Source organism: Thunnus albacares, chromosome 10 (genome assembly GCF_914725855.1).
Source record: "Thunnus albacares chromosome 10, fThuAlb1.1, whole genome shotgun sequence".
Taxonomy (NCBI): Eukaryota; Metazoa; Chordata; class Actinopteri; order Scombriformes; family Scombridae; genus Thunnus; species Thunnus albacares.
In genome coordinates, this window is record NC_058115.1 from 20,618,168 (window position 1) to 20,638,974 (window position 20,807).

At 38.7% G+C, this 20,807-nt stretch overlaps 1 protein-coding gene across 5 annotated transcripts in view; it reads left to right on the forward strand.

Annotated features, from left to right (window-relative positions):
• fgf13a (fibroblast growth factor 13a) overlaps positions 1–20,807 on the forward strand; it is a 117,488-nt gene that overhangs the window by 88,581 nt on the left and 8,100 nt on the right. For all 5 annotated transcript variants that reach the window (XM_044363267.1, XM_044363269.1, XM_044363265.1 and 2 more), the window contains 2 exons: positions 2,503–2,613; positions 9,838–9,941. In XM_044363267.1, coding sequence (XP_044219202.1) covers positions 2,503–2,613; positions 9,838–9,941 — 215 coding nt within the window. The remainder of the gene's footprint in view (positions 1–2,502; positions 2,614–9,837; positions 9,942–20,807) is intronic.

The window sequence follows — 20,807 nt, forward strand, 5'->3', positions numbered from 1 at the left end:
TGTAATCATTGATTGATTGATCAGCATCTGTCCTGCCTTATTGTGTTAATGAACTTGACCAACGACCATGGTCAGATCAGGTGGCCAGTAAGATTTCAGGGGTGTCCGTGGCCACCGTGTTATTTTTTTTTCTACCAGCATTCTGCAAAAACCCATCCCTACTCTGCCTCTGAATGGCCCTGACCCTGATATTCTTACCCTTACCCTAACCATCTCCCTACTCATGCCTAACCAATGAAGGCAACGGGCACTAGCCAATCAGAGGCAGGGTAGGTCGGGTCTTCGCAGAATGGGGGTAGGAAAAAAAAAAGGCGTGGCCACCCCTTAAATCACCATTAGTCACTGTTCACTCTCAAAATTAAATTGAATAATCAGCGTTTGTTTTTTTAAGTCTCCAAAATGGATTGTGACTTTTGATACATGGTACGCAAATGTTTACTATAATTTAAATATAATTTAATGATTAATCTAGAAGAAGGAGAAATTCCTAACTTTTATGTAGAATTTTAAGCAGACCTCATAATAAGCTCAATAAATATCAGTTCTTAGTCACTTACTGAAAAAACTACTTGTCACATAAGAAGAATTAAGTGATATGTGGTTTCTGAGCTCCAAGTGAAATGATAACTTTTAAGTGTATCCCCAGAGATGTGAGCCAGCTCTTATGAAAGTATTCCTATTATAGCAATGACAATGAAAGGTGTGTGGCAGTCTCTTTGGTCCAAAGCACTCACAGCCTCACAAATCCAGTGCACAAGTGACCACAGCTGCATTTCTGATCTGGTCACATCTCTCACAGGCCCGAAGCCCACCGTTTGTCAGTTGTGTCAGTTACTTGATGTCTGCAGACATGATGACTGCACTGCCTGACTAAGCGAGCTCTGCTTTTTTATTTAATTCCATCCACTTTCATTCATTTAAAAGCTGTCTTATAACACTGCATATGATGCACCTGGAAGTTAAGGTGCATTTTTATGCAATAGTATAACTAACATACAGTTTTTGCTCCCCTCTCACTCCCAATTTACATTTCTATCCTGTGGAGGAAGCAATGAGTGCCAAGGAGAAGGCGTTGTCTGTGTGCGACTTACACATGGTGTCTCACCAAACACAAAGAACTGGCCACAGTGTGGACTGTCAGCATATGTTGTTTATTTGGTAGTGTGCAAACGGTCTCGGTCGTGTGTGTGGTTATAACACATGCTGACATAATGCACATTCCTCAATGTGTGTGTAAAAAGCGCCCAATTGTAGATCCGATGCATATCTTCAAGCTGCGATACCTTTTTTTTATCTAGTTGACACAACTCAGTAATGAAATTTACAAAGTCAAAATCATCACAATATTCCCAGTATACGCACTGGATAAACCTTCAATGCAGCAAAAGTAACCTTAGTGAGGCTAGAAATGGCAGTACTGAAAGGTAAGTGAGATGAAAGGATAGATGAAAGGTGTGGTAAACCACTTTAAAGGACACTCCACAAGGGACAGTAACCAGGGAATGGAGAGCACTTAGCTCTTATCAGACATTACACTGATGTAAGACAGACTGCCCAGTCACTTCAAAAGTAAATGTAAATGCTCTGCTACTTAAAACTATTGTTTTTTTAAACTTATTGAGGCTGAGTTTTTTATTTTGCTATATTAGCATATAGCTTTTGCCCATTTGATTAGTAAAACTATTGCTATTCCCATTACTCTACATTTGGTTGTGTCCTCTGAGATATTTGAAAAGCAGCTCCTTCATTATTTCAAAATTTGCAATAGATTCATCACAAGTGCCATTATTTAGACCAAAATTTGATTATTTTTCTGGCGTTATACCTATATTGAACAATTCACTGTAGAGAGTGACTGGAAGCATTGAAAGAGAAAGAGAGGATGACCTGCAAGAATTTTCCTCAGCCATCTTAGATCATTGAGCCACCACAGAGCCCCTAAAGCCATTTTTAAATTCGATATCATTTGCTCTTGACCATCTATGGCGTTATTTTTCTCAGTTGTCAAGCACCACTGTTCCACTTTAGAGAAAGGACAGAAGCAGTTTGCCAGTGTGGACACATCAACATTGATAAAGCTGTAGCTCTTAGAATTTTAGCCATCTAAATGCTATTACTGCACTATCAATTTTTTTGGCTGATGTTACAATTCTCCTTTCAACCTTCATAGCTGAGGAGTAAAGCTCAAAGCAAACAAAGTTCAAAATTCTCTCTCAAAATACAAATAGCATTTTTTTTTTCCAGATCTCAGTGTTTGAATTAGAAAGGTATGTTTTGGGTCATGTTTGCTTGATTCACAGATGTCTCAGCCTATCACAGTTAGCCGTGCTGATCACTGCTTTTTGCTTCAGTAACTTCCAAAATGGCAGCAAACTCAAACTGAAGCTTCAAAATGTCCCTTTTGAAAGCCGGATGGCATTATGTAGCCACATTAATGTTTTATTACAGTCTGTGGTTTCATTCTTCTGTCTTCCTGTTTCTGTTTCCCCTCTGCTTCCACAGAGCCCCAGCTGAAGGGGATTGTGACGAAGCTGTACAGTCGACAAGGTTTCCACCTGCAGCTGCAGGCAGATGGAACCATTGATGGAACAAAGGAAGAAGACAATGGTTACAGTAAGTTTCTCTCTAATCTTTTGTTCCCTTCATTTTTTTTATCACACATATACTGCCATGCTGTACTGCTGGTCAGTGGGCACCTTGAACCTTTCCACTGTCAATTCCGTGTATGACTTGTATTAGCTATTCACCATTTATCTCCATTACATCTGCCATCAACTTTGTGTTGACTTGAACACCGCATTCATGCCCCTTGGTGGAGTTTCAGAGACAGTGTAGGTTTGCTGTGCTTAGATTTGATTATAAATACTTCATTCTATTTTTGAGTGCAGTCAAACAGCATCCAAACTGTTAAAAACTACTTATTTTTATATTTATTCACTCCTGCGGATAAACAGTCTTGATTCATTGCGTATCTCAACAAATTCAAAAAGCGCTGCAGTGATGTGTAGCTGTTTAATTTTGTCAACTCAAAGTCATTCTAAAGCAACCTGAACACAAATAATGACTTTTTACCTCCCTACACACTGCCTCTGTGGTGAGAGCCAGTTTTGTCTTATATATATTGATACATCCCTATCATTGCCACTACACCCACCAGCTCTTTGTTTTCTAATAGACAGATTAAAGAGGAGATCAATGTAGGAGTAACAGCACAGCCACTCGTCAAGTAACAATGCACTAGAAATGGACCACTTTATAATTAGACAGTGCAGTCAACACGACATGCTTTTGAAGATTAGAACAGTGCAGTGGTTAGTGACATATATGGTATCACTTTGACTCCATACCAAAACAATATTGTTGAGAAAAAGAGCTGCATGGCACACTGAAACAGGTTTGATGTACTACTTACCTTGTTATTCAGACACTTAGCGGATGTAAACACTTCTAGAGCCTTTGAATTAGTGGCTCTGTATTCAATTAGTCCCTTTGCGGTGATGGCGTGTGTATCTTACATATAAATACTAGCTCTGCGCAAGTGGGATGTTATCTAAGCAGTGCAACACCTTGTAATTTGAGTAGACTTTGTTTCCTAAATGAAATAATAGCATAGTTAAAGGGAAACTTTTTAATATATGCAAATGAACAATATTTAACTTCCCTCCCTGTTGCCTGCACCCAGAACTCCCCACTGGCATCATTTGCTGGCAAAAGTCCGCCTGATGACGCGTTTTGCATCATCCGGCTGACTTTTGCTGGACTTTTGGAGATCTGCATTAGACTACAAACTATGTTTCCTCATTTTCAGTGGTGGTGCCTTCAAGGTAAAATGTGGGTCTCCCAAAGCGCACCCGTCTACCATGTTATGCAAGCAATAGGGAAAAGCAGACCCTAAAATATCATACTGCTAAATACTTTAAAATATCAGTATATTTGGTAGAATGCTACTTTCATGATATGAGGTTGGATATTGCACTGTTGAATCAGACACAGTCTGGAAGAGGAAGCTAAGCTAAGTTGCTAATTTTTTTCTGTGATTCATCCAGAAGAGCTCTAACACAAACAAACAACTAGCTTTACAATATAATTTTAGAGCAGAGATCTGACATCACTATTACAACTTATGAGGGTGAATATAGTGCTGTATTATCAGACAAAACAATATGGAGGACGAAGCAACCATGGGAGCTGTAACAAGGCCAGCTGAGAGAGAGGCGCTGCAGCTGGAGAGGCTGCTGCAGCATGACCACTGCCCGCTCGGTGAGGATTGTCAGGGAGAATGGAAACAGACTGAAAACTCTGCGCTGCAACAAACTTTGTGGTGCTTTGGTAAACCTAATTTTGTTTTCTGACTGTGTTACCTGTAACTTGCCGCTGCATCCAGCTTTGAGCGTAATCTGGTCCGATTTATTGTCGCACAAAATAGGTAAAAGAAATAGTGGTTAGGGTGAGAAACACCGGTATGATATATCCAGACTCGATGAGGAAAAACGTTTTGTAAATAAGCCTCAGTAAAGATGTATAGTGCTGCTCACTTTGTCTAACTGGCTAGTCGTAAGCACATCGTGAGTAGCTCACTGGAAGCTCACTGGACAAGAAGCGTGCAATCCATTCTGGTTGTTGTAGGATTAAGAGCGTTATGGGGAATCTACAGCCTTTTTCTCCGTTTTCTCTAGTCATAGGGCTCCATTTCTACCACAGAGGTGACCTAGTTTTAAGAAATCATCATATTCCCGGCGTGAATTTTTCCTTTAAGCCCGAGTAGAAATCTCTGAAATGAAAATGTTATACACACACACACATATATACAGACAATATTATACTACACTTCAAACACCAACCACCGCACCCATTATGTCTGCATGGACTCACTTTCCTGTTGACTTACATAACAACTGTCCCGCATTGGCACCAAAATAGTTTTTGAAGAGAATATTAAAGAGTGCTGCTGAATAGGAAAAGGAGAAAGAGTGAAGCTCTTTGCACTGCTCCAAAAATAGCGTTGTTAGGCGCTGGGTGCGCTTGTCTCCATGGTGACGGAGAGCGCAGTCCTCTTGGAGCTACTGGTGTCTTGTGATGGTGGGAGAGGACCTACTCAAATGTGCACACACATGCACACACACACAAAACCAAGGATTTGATCTTTGCTACTGTAGCTTGCTGAGGCGACAGACTGGCTGTGGTAATAAAGGAGTTTGATATTTCTGTGACATTTTCATTAAGAAGGCAAACAATATCAGAAATAACAAATCCAAGTCTCGTAAATCCCAGTGATTTCCCTCCCATTTCACACAATATCAACCAAACTGTGAGGCCACTCCAAGTTCTTTAATTTGAAAAAAGATGTTCAAATTGCAATTCGTTCTCAATTTCCACTCTTGTCTTTGTAAACAGATTCAAAGGTTTGTTATAATGCCCAGTTTTCCAAATTTACTGTCAGCAAGAATGAAGATACAGTAGCTCCCAAAATCAGGCAAATAAATTGGGCACATCATCAAAATCATCTGATTTGTAGTTCATATACATGTAGTCTAATTTAATTGGCCACCGATTGTTTAACTACTATTTGTTTGAGTTTCCAAGGTTGACTCCTTTTGTAAATTTGCTTGTATCTATCATGTCTTTCCCTAAACATTGGACACTTTTCTGTGTTTCTAATTTAACCATAAAAGGAGTTGTCATCTTTTTTTCTAATAAACACAAAATGTGCTTTCTGTGTTTCCTCAGCATAAAGTAGTCTAAAAACAGTGTTATCCTTTCAGTCTTACATTATTTACTTAATTCAAGTCACTCTTCAAGTCACCCGATTTTCCTCGGCCAAAGAGCCACTGCATTTGAATTATAATCAGACCACAGAAGTGTTGTGTAATGTTGTCACAACAGCTTACTTTTTAGCTCCAATACTATCTTGTGCTGTCATACTCAGGCTGCTCTAATTGCAGGCATTCTTCTCTCAGAATGAGTAAGAGATAGGATAAATGTTTAAAATGTGCTTAGCCATTGCTGGGAACCTTCAGGTTTATTGTCACACTGAATTGCTCATGACTCCTGGGCTGTTAGTGGGTGGAACTGAGACACAGAGACAGCCTGCAAGCAATCGTGAAAACTGTACCTCAGGCCTCCTCACCCTTCTTATTCATTGTGCCTCTCTGCACCAGGAAAGGTCTGTGAGTGGGTAGCAGCCCTGTCACCCTCTTCAGTGTGCTCAGGTGTTTCTAGGAGGCAGGAAGTAATTGAGTTTCCCCTCTTGAAAATCTCCATCAGTACACCGACTGGAAATCCTTCTGAAATGAAGTGGACTGCAGATGTGTACGTGTGCATTGTGGTGGGAGTATGAAGGGAGAAACCACAGTGAGCGAGGCAGAGTGAGAAAGGTGCAATTATATAGACAAGAACTGCTCATGCAGCAAGAATGTTTCAGGAGAGAAAAAAAAATCTTCAAATCTAAAACCATGCTATACACAAGAAAAAAGGATACAAGATGTATTTACACAGATCCAAATTTTGTTTGGCATAGTAGTGAGGAAAGATTCCTTCTGAAAACACCACCTCACATCCCCGCTAGCTGGGTACGCAGCAGAGACAAGATAGATCAATCAGAACAATGGTTGTGTCTGTAACCTGTAAGCATGAATTTCTGGCAAGAAATTGCTCAGCCTCTGCACTGCCATGTTGAAGAATCCATCAGAAAGTAGCTAAATTTGTGAAAATGAATAAAAACTAGAGCTGCAACTCTTAGTTGATTAATCGGTTCATCGATCGCCAAAAAATCAATCTACAACTATTTTGATAATCAATGAAATAAAAAGTCTTTTTTAAGCAAAAATTCTCTTCTGCAATGTGTGGATTTGCAGCTTTTCTTTGTTTTATATCGTTAATAACTGAATATCTTTGGGGCTTTGACTGTTGGTTGGGCAAAACAAAACATTTGATGACATCACCTAGGACATGAAGAAAACATGATGGACATTTATCAGTATTTTCTGACATTTTATAAACAAAATAATTAATTGAAAAAATAATCAGCAGATTAATAGATAATGAAAGTAATTGTTTGTTGCAGCCCTAACTAAAACAACCCAGTTATGGCATGCTCTTTCCAAGTTCGTCTTCTCTGGGAGAACTGTGTACTCTTTATTTGTAATGATCTCCCATGTCTTTAGTTTGAGACCCTCCAATCATTTGTTTAGAATTTTTTGGAAGCGATTTGTTGTGAACTTGTCATTATATAATTATGCACGTATACTAATAATAAGTATAGTTTGTATTAGGATTGACATAAGATGTTCTTAGTGCATCTGAGTGCAGAGAAGGTGCTGACACAACATTGCCTTTTGTTACCATAGTGATGGAATACAAATTTAGCATACAGATCTATCATTCGTTTGTCAGCTTTACACATGCACAAGATTATTGTACAGTAAACCTAAAAATACTGCAGATACCAAGGTTGTAAATAGTAAGTCCTATCTGTTTGAGATATGCATTTTTCTGGCAGCATCTGTTGTACATAGCAGCCAAAGCAGGCATCACCAGATACTCTCCCAGAAAAGATAAACCAATCTGTCGTCAAGCTTGAGACTGGTGTGTCTTTCCTAGGGAGCCATCTTTTAATCAGTATACTGTTATATGGCTCTCACAAACCACTATATGTGTTTGAAAAGTGGTGCAATTTAGTGGGAGTTGAAGTTAGTTAACAAAGTAACTCAACCATATTGTACTTGAGAATTTAATTAAGGCAATTACACTGCAAAAACACTGCACCAGTAAGGAAAAGTCAGTTTCAGGAGAGAGCGTCTTTTATTTAATTACTTTATGGACACAAGTTCAGATTGTATAATGAATACGTAAAAAATGGTAAATGCTTAACATTGAGAACTCATGCTATTGGGTATTTTACTGCAGACTAGACTAAAGCACTATATGTTTGACAGTTGTTTTAGAAACGTTGCTTCTTGTAAATAGATTTGTAAATAGGGATCTTTACCTGTCCAAAATCCTAACATTCTTTTGTTGTTATTGATATACTAAGATTGTTATATTATTATAAATGTGTCACTTGGGACATGACAACAGAAATAAAAAACAGACGATTGTCTCAGAGAGAAATGGAAGACAGACAATCAGAACAAGTGAATCTGGGACTTAAATGCATTTCCCATTGAAACAAGTATACTGTATGCTCACAATGCCTGTTTACTCTACCAAGTATTATGCATTCCTATCACTGTTGTTTACAATGAAAGCCCAGAGGGAATGGTAAATGTAAATGGATTGTATTTACAGTACTGTCTATAGCAATTTTCTACCTTAGCAGACAAAGTGCTTCTCATTCACCTCTTCACATACACACTGACACACTGATGGCGGCAGAGCTGACGTGCATGGTGCGGTCCTGACTATCGGGTGCAATCAGGGTTCAGTGTCTTGCTCAAGGACACTTTGGCATGTAGACAGGAGGAGGCAGGAATTGCACCACCAATTGAACCACCAACCCTACAATTACATAGTGCACGAGCCACAACCACCCCATGAATCAGGACGTCTGCAGTGTTAAAGTGATGCAGGCAGATGAAATAGACCATCACAAAGCCTCTATAGTGCACTTAGCTCAAAGGAGATTGCAGATAGGGATCTACAAAGTGGTGGAAAAGAGGACTTATAGTAAGGGCACACCATGACTCACAACTCAACTGATATGAGAATGCAAGTTTAATATTGTCTATATATAGTATATATAATGTGTCTAAACCCTGGCAGACCCTATCCCAATGTGTCTCAACAAGCAAGAGGGAAATATCAGAAGAATGTTATCATTCTCCTGTGGATTCTAATTTATTTGGTTTTATCAAAGGGGTAAAACAAAAAATCCACAGCAGTGGTGATAGCATCACTGTTTGGGATGCCATCACCACATGGCCCATGGGTTCCCTGCCAGCATCTTATGATACCCACGTACACAATACTCATATACAGTACAGGCTGACATTAATTAGGTAGAGGTGTACCTCATTGACCAGCTGGGCTGCTGTGGCTCTCTCAGCCTCACGACTTGCACTCAGCCCCGCTGGTCACAGCCTGGTTTATATATGTGTGTTCTACAGAGTGAACAGAGGTGTGCAAGTGCATCCTGTTTTGCTGTGTGAATGGAGAGGCAACAAAACAACAATGCAACAACACAGCTAATACCAACTATCTCATACATTTGAGTAGTGATACCATTTATTTAAGCAAGCAGAATTTTATCAGTTAAATCGAATTTGCAAACATGCCACTAAATGCTTTGTCCTCTTTGCTGTATTTTGACCATGGAAACTGATGGCATTCAATGCCGTAATGCTGTGTCACATCAGGTCCATAGAGCAGCATTGTCAGATAACAGCATCACAACTTACATTTAGCTATACAATTTGAATTTGTCTTTATATTCGATTTTTAATCTCTAAAAATTTTACATATTGTGTTTGTAATACTTAGGCTTAACTTTATACAGCCTGTGATTTCAGTTCATTTGTGTGAATATAAAACATTATGAGATGCATCAAGTCAACTTTTTCTTTGCTTCTGTCTCTTGTTTCTGATTTTGTTTTTTGACAAAAAAACAAAGGCAGTGTTAATTTTGCAACTTTCGTTGTTGAACATTTCTCAGATGCTTCATATCATATGTGTTACATCTATTACAATCAATAAACAAATAAGAAATTATGGTAGCTGTGTATAAATACAGTATGTTTAGAATTTCTTTTACTCATTGCCTCATTCTTTTGTTTTAGTGTTTAACTGAGGTGAAAATATATCCTTTAACTTTTGTCTCTGTCTCTCTTCATCTCTTTCCAGCCATGTTCAACCTTATTCCAGTGGGGCTGCGAGTGGTGGCCATCCAGGGGGTGCAGACCAAACTCTATCTGGCTATGAACAGTGAGGGCTATCTGTACACATCAGTAAGTGTCTCACTTAATACATTTATGAATATATGTGTGCATGTGTGTATAGGATGGGGTCCCGGGCTCTATGGTAGGTAGCTGATCTATCCAGCTCTATGCAGACAGAATGTCGGGTCTCAGTTACTATGGTGACATGAGCACTGGGAAGAAGCACAACAAAAACATGTGAAGGAGAGGATAGATCTTTAAAAGAAAAACAATTATTTTGTGTTATATGATATTCACTTCTTGTTTTTATTTCTATTATTTGTGGAAATGGGTAACTCACTCTTACCGTGCCCACTTAGACACAACATCATCCAAAGCCCGATGAAAGAACGGCATCATTTTCTGATATAATTCAGTGTCAATAGAAAGTTCAAGGATTGTGTAAGCAGGCGGAGCAGTGTCATATCCGATTGTGGCAGCTGGCTCTTCATCTTTGATTAAATGTGCAAGGTTATGAATAATTCAGTTGCAGGCCGAACGATGTTCCTGTTCATCTCCCTCCCAAATGCCACCATCGCATTGTGTGGCAGGCGTCACTGAGGAGACTGACAGGCTGGTGGATTGTGCACCCAGAGGGCATTCACACACATACACTGTTGGCAGACAATCCACATAGTCAAATTAGTAAAGATTGTTCTGTATGGTTAAAGGTCTCAGTAGGCAGGGAAAATCCTGATTGATAGAAACAAGCTTAGAAACAGCAAAGAAAACCTAATGATCTTGTAGCTTTTTATTCTGCAGCTGCTGCTGACATATTATCTATTACAGACTTGGCAGTAATGTGTTGAAGGATGAAAATTGGCCCTCTGGCCTCTCTGTCCCCTGGTCTCACTCTCTCATACACACACACACACACACACGCAAACACACAAATACATTAATTAACATGGTTGATAAGGTACTAGAAAGCTGGTAACCGATCAGCTGCCACTGACAGTTAAGCATGAAAATTGCATGAACTAGCATGATGCCGTTCAATTGCAATGTTGCCAACATTAATAACTAAAATTTATTTGACAGTAATAAATGTAAATAAAAGACTGATATCACCCAGTGCAGATACATAATCGCTGTAACAAATCACTTCAAATCACTGTATCACTGTAATGATAACAGTGTTTATATTTCAGCCCAGCACATGCTGTAGGCCAAGCCTTGAGTGACTGTGTCAATACCCTCAGGTTCCATCTGACTCTGGCTGAGTTTCAGACATCTAACTGAATCCATATCAGCTTTGAGAGTACTGTTCTGTTGTTTAGGCTATGCTCAGACCTTCCTATGGAGGAATAACAAAGTGATTATTTCTGTCAAGGGATCAACAACATTTGTCAACATGTACATAAATATATTCCAATACTTGTTACATAAAATATCTAGCATATTTTTAAGTCCCCCTCAATTTAAAAATATGTTTTACTTCAGTTGGATGTCTGCACTTCACTATTCAGGAGGATATAATTTGACACTAGAAGGCTGCTTTCACATTCAACTGCTGACAGACGAATGTTTCTCTGCGCTCACTGAAAAAACTTTAAGACCTACAAGCATGATATGTGACATCACTACTAGTTTGGAAACAGATTCTGGATTTTTTAATGATGGAGAAGGAGTAGATGTAATTTTAACGATGTGATGACGAAGATAATCTGATTTTTTGATGTGGAAAAACCACAGACACAAATTATTATTCAAAGTAGAGTACTTTATATTAATCTTAAAACATGTCTGGAGGGGATCGTTAAACATATCCAATACTAAATGTTATATTTTCAATTTGAAGACCAATAGTTTTGCAGTTAAAAGAGTGAAGGTTTATTTATCAATATGAACACAGAAAAATAATCAGCCTGAAAAAAAATCTGAGAACAACTGTGTTGTTTTACCTGTCGTTCAGCAGGTAATAGTTAGTAAAACCAACTGCTGTCCATAGCAATGTAAAGGTCTTTCCAAATATATTTTAATAATTTAATCAATTGATAACATCCATCTAATTTCTAGTCAACAATTATGTTTAGAAAAAGAGATCTCACTCCATGTACAGTAGCATTTGTAAGACCAAAAGAATGACAACATAATCACTATAGCATGTTGTGAATGTTGTATGGTCTGCCTATAATTACATTTTAATGAGCGCTGGCAATTGTTTGACAACATATCCATGGGGGCTGCCCCAGCTAAGCATGCCTTGGGGGAATATACAGAAATAATTGAAATAAAACATACTCCTTCGACCCCTTCCCCCACACACATTCATATGCTGTATTTAACATTGCTCCCCAGCAGTCCACAGCTCCCAGTGAGTGATTTTAATGATATGAGCTTGGCTGTCAGTAATTAAGCATATGCAGCAAGCTGTAAGATTAATTTGATAAAGATGGATCCTGCTGGCAAAGGCTCTATAAACATTAGCAGCAGTAGAAGTATTGGCCTATTTCTGAACTGCCTTTTGCAGCCTACGTTTTAGGAAAAAAGTGGACGGCCAACTGCTTACGACAACCTTAGAACAGCACAATATGCTTGCTAAATTTTAGTCTTGTTTCCATCTGTTGCACTTCAATGTAGCAGCTCTTCTCAGAGTCTTCAGTGAAATCTTGATGCACAATGATGCAGGAGAATAAGCTTTTACTGTACTGTAGAATCCAAGTGTGTACCTTTTCACAGTAATGCAGTGTTTAGTTATCTCTGGACCAGCCCAGAAGTGCTTCTCGTCCTGCCTCACTGACAGTTTTCAGTTGCTGTCATTAACAATGCATTCTCATGTGCAACTCTGTCTTATTGTGTACCCCAAGGTTCTGTCCCGGGTCCTATTTTCTTTGCCTTGTAATAGCTTCCCCTTTTGAAGATAATAAGCAGTTTTAAAGGTATATCTTATCACTGCTATGCAAGTGAGACAGGGAAAGATTCATGCATTTATTTATTGTTGTAAGGGCCACACAAATTGTAAAACAAATGCACCTTCCTGCCATCCAAGGAAGAAAAAAAGTGGTAGCGTGTCTTGCTCCGCTCACTGTGGCAAACCTGTTGATGAACACTGCAGCATAAAGTTGTGAAAATTCCATGGAGTTGAGGTGGTTGTCCGGTTTAGCTAGTTATCTGAGTTAACTAGTTATGCTGATGCTAAACTAGTGTCTTCAACAGAGGCAGCGAACATCTGAGTGTCAGACAGAAGAGAGCAGTGCCAGAGTCCAGACAACCAGGGCTGTAATTACACATGCTTCAACTAAATCAGCACAAAAGTGTTGAACTGTATAAATGACACTCCACTGCTTTCATTATACATGCATACATGCGGTGGCAGTAGGCCCAAATGTTGAAAGATTTCATGGACTGATAAAGTCAGTGTGACAGTATTTGTGCGTCTGTTCCAGTTGAGTAGCTGTTTCCAGCTGGACAAACGTAAGCTACAGTCAACAACACACATCACTCCATCATGTAGATCAGGTATGCGCATTATTTAATATAAAATCAGACTGAAGTCCATTGTGGGGAGATTGGGGTAACCTGTTTTACATTTATTAGATAACATTATGGATTATTTACTGTTGAAGGCTACAGAACTTTTGATTAATTGTTAATTCATTGTTAGATGTGTCCAACACACCTAGTCTGATCTAATTGATGTTCTTTAATGAGGCCTGGAAATTGCACAGCTGTTTTATGTGTTTAATACTTTGGATTTTGTCTAGCCAGTCGTTGAACAGCAACAGACGGGAGAGGGAGCTCTTCAATTTTAAATTAAAATAGGTTAATTAAAATAAAATAATTTATCATTCAACTAACTTTGTGTTTATCTGTTCTTTGAACTCCTAATGTACACTGATTTTGTGTCGAACATAGGTCACGTCAGTGACTAAAACAGTTTTATTATTGAAAAACGTCCACCGTATTACATGAATTATTAATGATTAATTGATAATCAATTGTTAACACAGCCGACTATCAATTAAGGAAATCGCTTAAAATTTGCATCCCTAATCTAAACAATACCTAACTGTACTTGCAAGCACTGAATCTGTTCTTTATCCCTGTGTTTTTGTGATGTATAAATGTGTGAAAGTTTAGTCAAATAGTGCAAGACAACAAAGCTACGATCTAAAAACAATACTTCTAGCTGCACATATCGTCTATGCTGTTTTAAACACCAGCACCCATGTGAAATACATCTTGTAGGTGTGTTAAATTGGAATAATGCAGTTGGGGGATGGGTTGTAGAGCTTTCTGTTTCAGCTATATTAGAGAGGGAATTGAATTGAATGTGTAGCTGGCTGCCTAATAGCCCCTGTCTTGCTGGAATTGCTGCTATGGTAAAGTGCTGCCTTAAAGCCACACATTAAGCCAGCCAATAGCAGGTCAGTATTGCAGGGAGATTCCCAATCAACAGTGGAGAGACAACAGATGACGTAGTCTGGGTGGGGGAATGGAGCACTGCTACGGGGATCTGGATATCTTCCAATATTGTACACGTGTGCGTAAGTGAATGCATGAATGGAGATGTGAATAAATACATACTGTACAGTATACAGTAATGTAATAAATAGGATGCATATGATATACATATATACTCTACATTATACATTTATGTATGTTTGGGTTTAATCTGATGTTATGTATTTCTTTTGATAGCATTATTTTAAATGGCTTTTAGAGTGTAGAATGAGTTGACTCACATATGCATCTGGTGCATGTGCATCTGTTTGTACATAACTGTCTGTTCTGTACATATAGCAACGGAGAACATACACCGAGAAAAAGAGGCCGTGAGAGAGTGAGAGAAATGAGGAGTGTGAAAAAGAGTGCACATGTGTGGGTGAGGCAGAATGCACCAGTGAAAATATATTCATCCATATTCAGCATCAATGTGTGGGAGAGGAAGAACCAATTAATATGTATTTTACTTTACTATCCTATATTTCCCTGATTGCCCTTCCACTTTTGTAAACTTTACATCAGAAATGTTGTTTATTCTACACGGCAATCCACGAGAAAAACATAATCTAAAATAATCCGTAACAACATACAGTTACTACCCCAATCCTGAGAATATTTCTACTGAGTCTGGAAAAAAAAGCAATATAAGCTCTCTTTATATGTTTTCAGATCTTCGTGTATATTTTTAGACACTGAGCTAAGTGGTGTCCACATATCTCATGAGGTGCCTTTGAAGTGGTGTTATTAATTTTCCTGGTGGGTCATATTTGAATTAGTGTGAGTCACTGAGGCTCCAGTTGAGTCTCGTCTAGACTGCTCTGTGTGAGTGTTAGTAACGCTGAGAGTTCAGAGCTCTTTGGGTGGAGATATTTATCAGTTTAGCATTGAGGTTTACAGGTCCTTTGTATGTAAAATGCCTGTTAAAGGGTTCCTGAGCAAGACATCCAACCCTTCACACAGTTACTCATTTATAAGGTACTGCGCCAGCCGTCTAAAATGAGAAGAAAGGTAATCTGAATAATGCACAGGAGAAGATAAAAGTATGGCTATGGTGAGGTAAAAAGAAAAGAATGTGAGACTCGCATTAAATCCTCCTTGCTTCAGGAGAGTCACTGAAACCTTGTAGAAGAGATGCAGAGAGCATATTTTATTCTTGAGAGTACAATAATAAAATATCATTCTTTGTATGTTTGTAGAATAAAGATTAAGAGAAAAATACAGACAGAAAGCCAGCAAATAAGTGTGTATATCACGTGCGAGTACTTGTGTATTTTAATTTTAGTACACTCTTGTTAGATATGTAGTTGGCTCACACCCATGCCTTTTCAACCATTTAGCAAGCACAATGCCTTTGGTAAATAACCAATGCTGTAAGGTTTCACTCCATTGAGCTGTGTCATTAACTGGTTTGTGTTTTGTGTGTATGTGTGTGTGCTACTGGCTTGAACGTGTACCCTGTGTGGGTGTGTCTATTTGTATTTGGTATTTGTAAGGCTCTTTTCCACTAGCTTAAAGCTCTCCAATTTATTCCCAAACAAATGAACGCTATGAGTGTACTTTATCTTTAACTAAAGGTGCTTTTTAATCCACTTCCACCAAGCTGAAAAGACCAGGACGCTGAAAAGCCGGATTTAGCAAGATTTGGCTTCACTGCCCAGCCGTAGCATTAGCTTTTGTGAGTCTCACAAGCATTGATGGCCGCAAAGAAACTAGAACAGCACTCAGCCCTGATTCCATTGGCATAATTGGTGTCATTTTAGTTTCGATATGGCAGCTGAATACACATGGGGCAGTGTGCAGCATTGATTTGGCTTGTCTTGTAAAAAAATCCAGCCAATATATTTACAGAGGAGATCGGATCCATTATGCTAGTATTTTTCCTGCTGCTGATTGGATCAGGAAAACATTATTGGTCAGTAATTACTCCCCTGAAGCCAACAGAATGATGCTTGCGAGTGCATCATAATTGATAGTGTTTTCTTGACATGACTGCCGTGCTAATGGAATATTCATTTTACAGTTACCCATACCACTGCTGCTGAATTGTGTAATTGTGTGCTAGAGTACAAGAGGTTTCCCAGATGGGCAGTGTGTGTCTGTCTGTGTGTGTTTGTGCATGTCCGTTTTACATTCATGGATATTAAAAATGTGCAGGGGAACATCCTTCAGTGCGTTACGCTCAACACTTGCATCAGCCTTTAAACGTGTCCTCCTCTAGGCAGTTATTGGATCGCAAAGAGCTTAGGCAATACTGCCATAACTTCAGCCAGGATTCCCCCTTGTTGTAAAACTCAACACCCTTCTCAATATCTCCCTGCCCTTTTTCCCATGAGATAAAACTCACTTCATTTAGAAAGACATGTATACATGAATTTCTGTCTAAGAAATTTTTGTATGCAAGAACAGGAATTATAGGGAGGTGAGACACTTACAGTGGAGATGTTTTATACATATTTACAGGCGTGTTTACATGTACAGCTGCATGTGAAAAATTTCTACTGAAATGAGATTTGCATGCCTGTCACTACAGAGACTTTCAAAAGAGGAGGGGTGATGAGAAGGAAGGATTTCTTAGGCGAATGTTTTGGGGTCTTAACCTAATTTAAGCTCAAACTGTGATGATTAAAAAATCATTCCTGATATCCTGATAAATATTCATGTATTTTTCTTGAGTTGCACTGATTTTTGTGAGGTACTCTTTGTACGAATACCAATGAACCTCAAAGGGCAAGAGGAGGCAAAAGTAGATGTTACCGTTGGCACTGCATTATATTTAAAAAATGAAGCTGGTGTAGTACATGAAAGGGAAGCCCTGAAGCTTCCAATCCTCTTTTTCTCTTGTTTACCAATCCTACAAGTCCTACAGCATAGCTTAAGGCAGCAAGGTCTATAAAGTTAAATGAAAACACTGCTCATCCCTTCGCAGATGTTTCCAAAAAGAAGAATGAACAGGGATGTTATGTGAGATTTGTCTATTCCACTCCTATAAAATGTGGAGAAATGTATCACATACCTCCCAGCAACAAGACTATAAAACACAATTTTTTGTTCAACAGTGGTATGTATGCAGCTCATCTAAATCTTAATCGTATCAAATGCACTAGAGCCATTTTCCTTCAGCCTAAACGGTTTTGTATGAAAGGGGCACAGCTTCCAACTGAATATATAAGAGAATGCTGTAATAATTTTAGCTTTTACAAAAAAATACTTGCCTGGACATTGTGTTAGTGAGGTTGCCAGCTGTGCATCATTCGGACAAGGACTTGTCATATTTCAAAGAAAAGCCTGTGTAGTGTAATGGGATCATTAAAAGTCCATTTAGCCAAACCACCATACAGACATTGGGGGAGGGAAATGACACGCCTGATATTATTCCTATGCAGATAGTGTCCTGCTTTTTATTTTTAAAGTGATTTCCCCTCGCTCCATCTGGCACTGGAGTCATGATTTAAGTGATGTGAGATTTTTTCACTAGGAGATTGGTTTCAGTGAACAATAGATATGCTATTGACTGAAGGAGACGCGACTGGAGCCCATTCAGAAGAATGTGAATGTTTCTGTCTATCACAGCCCTGATAGAATAGAAATGGGGATCCCCTGCCATTTTGGCCCTTACTTGTGTCAGTCTGAGCGAGACTGTTGTCCATAGACCCACTCCGATACAGCAGTACCGGCCAGCAGCCTCTTCTCCATCTTGGCACGAGATGTGCCTGTATCTGTCTGTATGGGTCTGTTTATCAATAGACTCTTAGTCTTCTCCAGGGTGAGTGTAACCAGCCAAATCCACATAAGCTCATTATTAGAGGTAGAACAGAACTCCTGGCTCGAGAGCTGAGCAACCCATTATTTAGCTTCCAATTGCTGCTCGTGCATAACTGAGATGGATGCCGCCCAGCCTTTCGAAGACTACTGCTGCTAATCGAGCTGACCAGAAGAACAGAGAGTCAGAGAGCAAGAAAGAAAGAAGACATGGGCATGGTATTGAAAGAGTTGAACAGTCAAGAAATTAACAATGTACAAGAAAGACCAAGAAAGCAATGGAAGACAAAATATTATAAATAAAATCTGATTTTTATAATTAGATAGAGAGTGAGGTGGGAGAAAGAAATCGAATATTCCTTTAGACAAAAGCTTAGATCTAACATCAAGTTCAATTTGAGGCCAAATAAGTAAAGCACAGCATGAAAATTTTGTTGATTCTCCTTTTTCCTGCAACACTTTGAAGTGTTTGTCTTCTTGATGTTTGCACAAATTATTTGTATACTTATACTTGTATATACTTATATAGTCCAGGTTATCAGTGTAATATCTGAAGAACACAGCCATACCGTAGCTTACCACTAAAGATCTCACAGACCACATTTAACATCTAAGGTTCAACTAACTTTCTTTGAATAATGCCATAATTTGAGGGATAGTGATATTTTATCCTTGACAACAGACTGGACTGGAAGGGCAATACTAAGTTGCCTATGGGAAGGTCCAAGGCAGTCCTTATTTTTTGAGGTCCTTTGAAATCGTTGAAATCTTTTACCACTCTGTTGTTGTGAGTGCAATATTGCAGCAATCTGCTAGTGCAGAAACATCAGAGCTGGCAATGCAAGTGAAGTGGATACACTGATCAAAAACACTTGGACAGTGCTGGAACTACTCGAGAGCTGTTAACAGTTTGGAGAGGAGGATGCTGTGCAAACTGCTGTCTGTCACAGAAAATGTCTTGCATCCCCTCCAAGATCTAGCAGGAAAACAACAGAAACCTTTCAATAGTATACTTAGTTTGCTTTTATTATTTTGCTTAAGGAGTCACATAGGCCCTTTAATAGGTTGTATACCTATACCTTCATAAACATAAAAAAAAGGAAACACTTTCTGTTAAATACTGCATTGGTCCAAGTATAAGATTTTTTTTTCTGGAATAATAGATAGATAGATAGATAATTTTGTGTTCACAACATCAGATATTTTTTTTTAATGAAGAGAGTGCTGGTGTTGCATTAAGGGTTACTTGTATGTTGGTAGGCTGGCGAGTGTCTTCAAGTCTGTTTATAGTGTCTTTTAGAGTCTGGCAGTCCTAAAAGTGTTTTGTTTAACCTGCAGGAGTTTGTGAAGGCTCATGGAACAAGTTTTCTGCCATGGAGGAAATAAATTCATGATGAATGAACATGAAAGTGTCCAAAGTGTCTTTTGACGCCTTTTACTGCAGAAAAGGATCATGAACTGAATCATCTGTCAAACAACCAAGAATTACTGCTGTCACAGATGACGAGGAGCTCACAAAGACAAAGAGATCCAAGGATAAGAACGCTCTTCTCTTTGGTTTAATAGTATTTCAGGGAAACTCTCCCAACAGGACCAGTGTAAAAGTGTGTTGTACCTTCAATGGGTCCTTGAAGATGAGGTGTTGGAAAAGGTAGAGTCGTCTTATAATTAGGTTCAACTTATATTTAGCCAATACAATACATAAAGGAATAGAAAATACTTGACTGGAAGATAGACACTTGATTTGGCAAACTACTGACTACTGCCATCTCATTATAGCTTTAGCTGAACTCAGTTGAATTTTTTTTCTCCATAACTTACTGTATGCTGTATATAGTGATTTGCCAAATATATTACTGTTGGTTCATGTGCCATTTTACTGCTAAACACATTTCTATTTACACTGTATCCTCACAGCAGGGGGTAACAGCTGGATAGCCATCCTCAACCTCAATAGAGCTGCATGTCATGGTAAACTGATGGATTAATGTATTTCCAACATAGTTTAGGAGCGTTTTGTTACATTCCAGATTTTTAATCTAATATATAGCAGCCTCAATTTCTACTGCTCCTCATTGAAAGCCCAGTAGTTCATGGGCTCTAATTGGGTTGCTTACACCATAATATATATTTGACATCAGACTCAACACTGTTGGCAATAGAAAATTTTGTTAGTAATTTGTTTCATTTGTTTTTTTGTTTTTTCATTTTGCATCATATTCTCAAGGTGTGGAATCTGTAGTCATTATCAGTTTAGTGCTTAAATTGTAGTGCTAGCACTATTATCAGTTAGGCATTAGGAGTTCTTGATATACATCTTATCTCTGCTTCACTCATCTTATGGAGCATCCGGGTGAGACAGAGAAATCCACCTGCCTACTGCTACAGAGAGCAGGTATCCAGCCTAGCTTGGGACACAAATGGCGGCATTAGTGAGTAGGAAGCCAGTCAGGGACCATGTTATTGTCATTGTACTATTGATTACTACTGGTTAGCACCTGTGTGGACAAATGGTGTGTAAATTGTAAAACTATGTGTGTACTTATGTTAGCTCAGTAAGACAAAATATGTCTTTGGTACAAACAATGATTACAATCCTAGCCCAGAACCTCAGAGGTTAAGAAATACATGTTGTCATTTTACTTAACTAGTCTGTCAGCCTTTTTGTCTTTACGGTTTAAGGGCTCT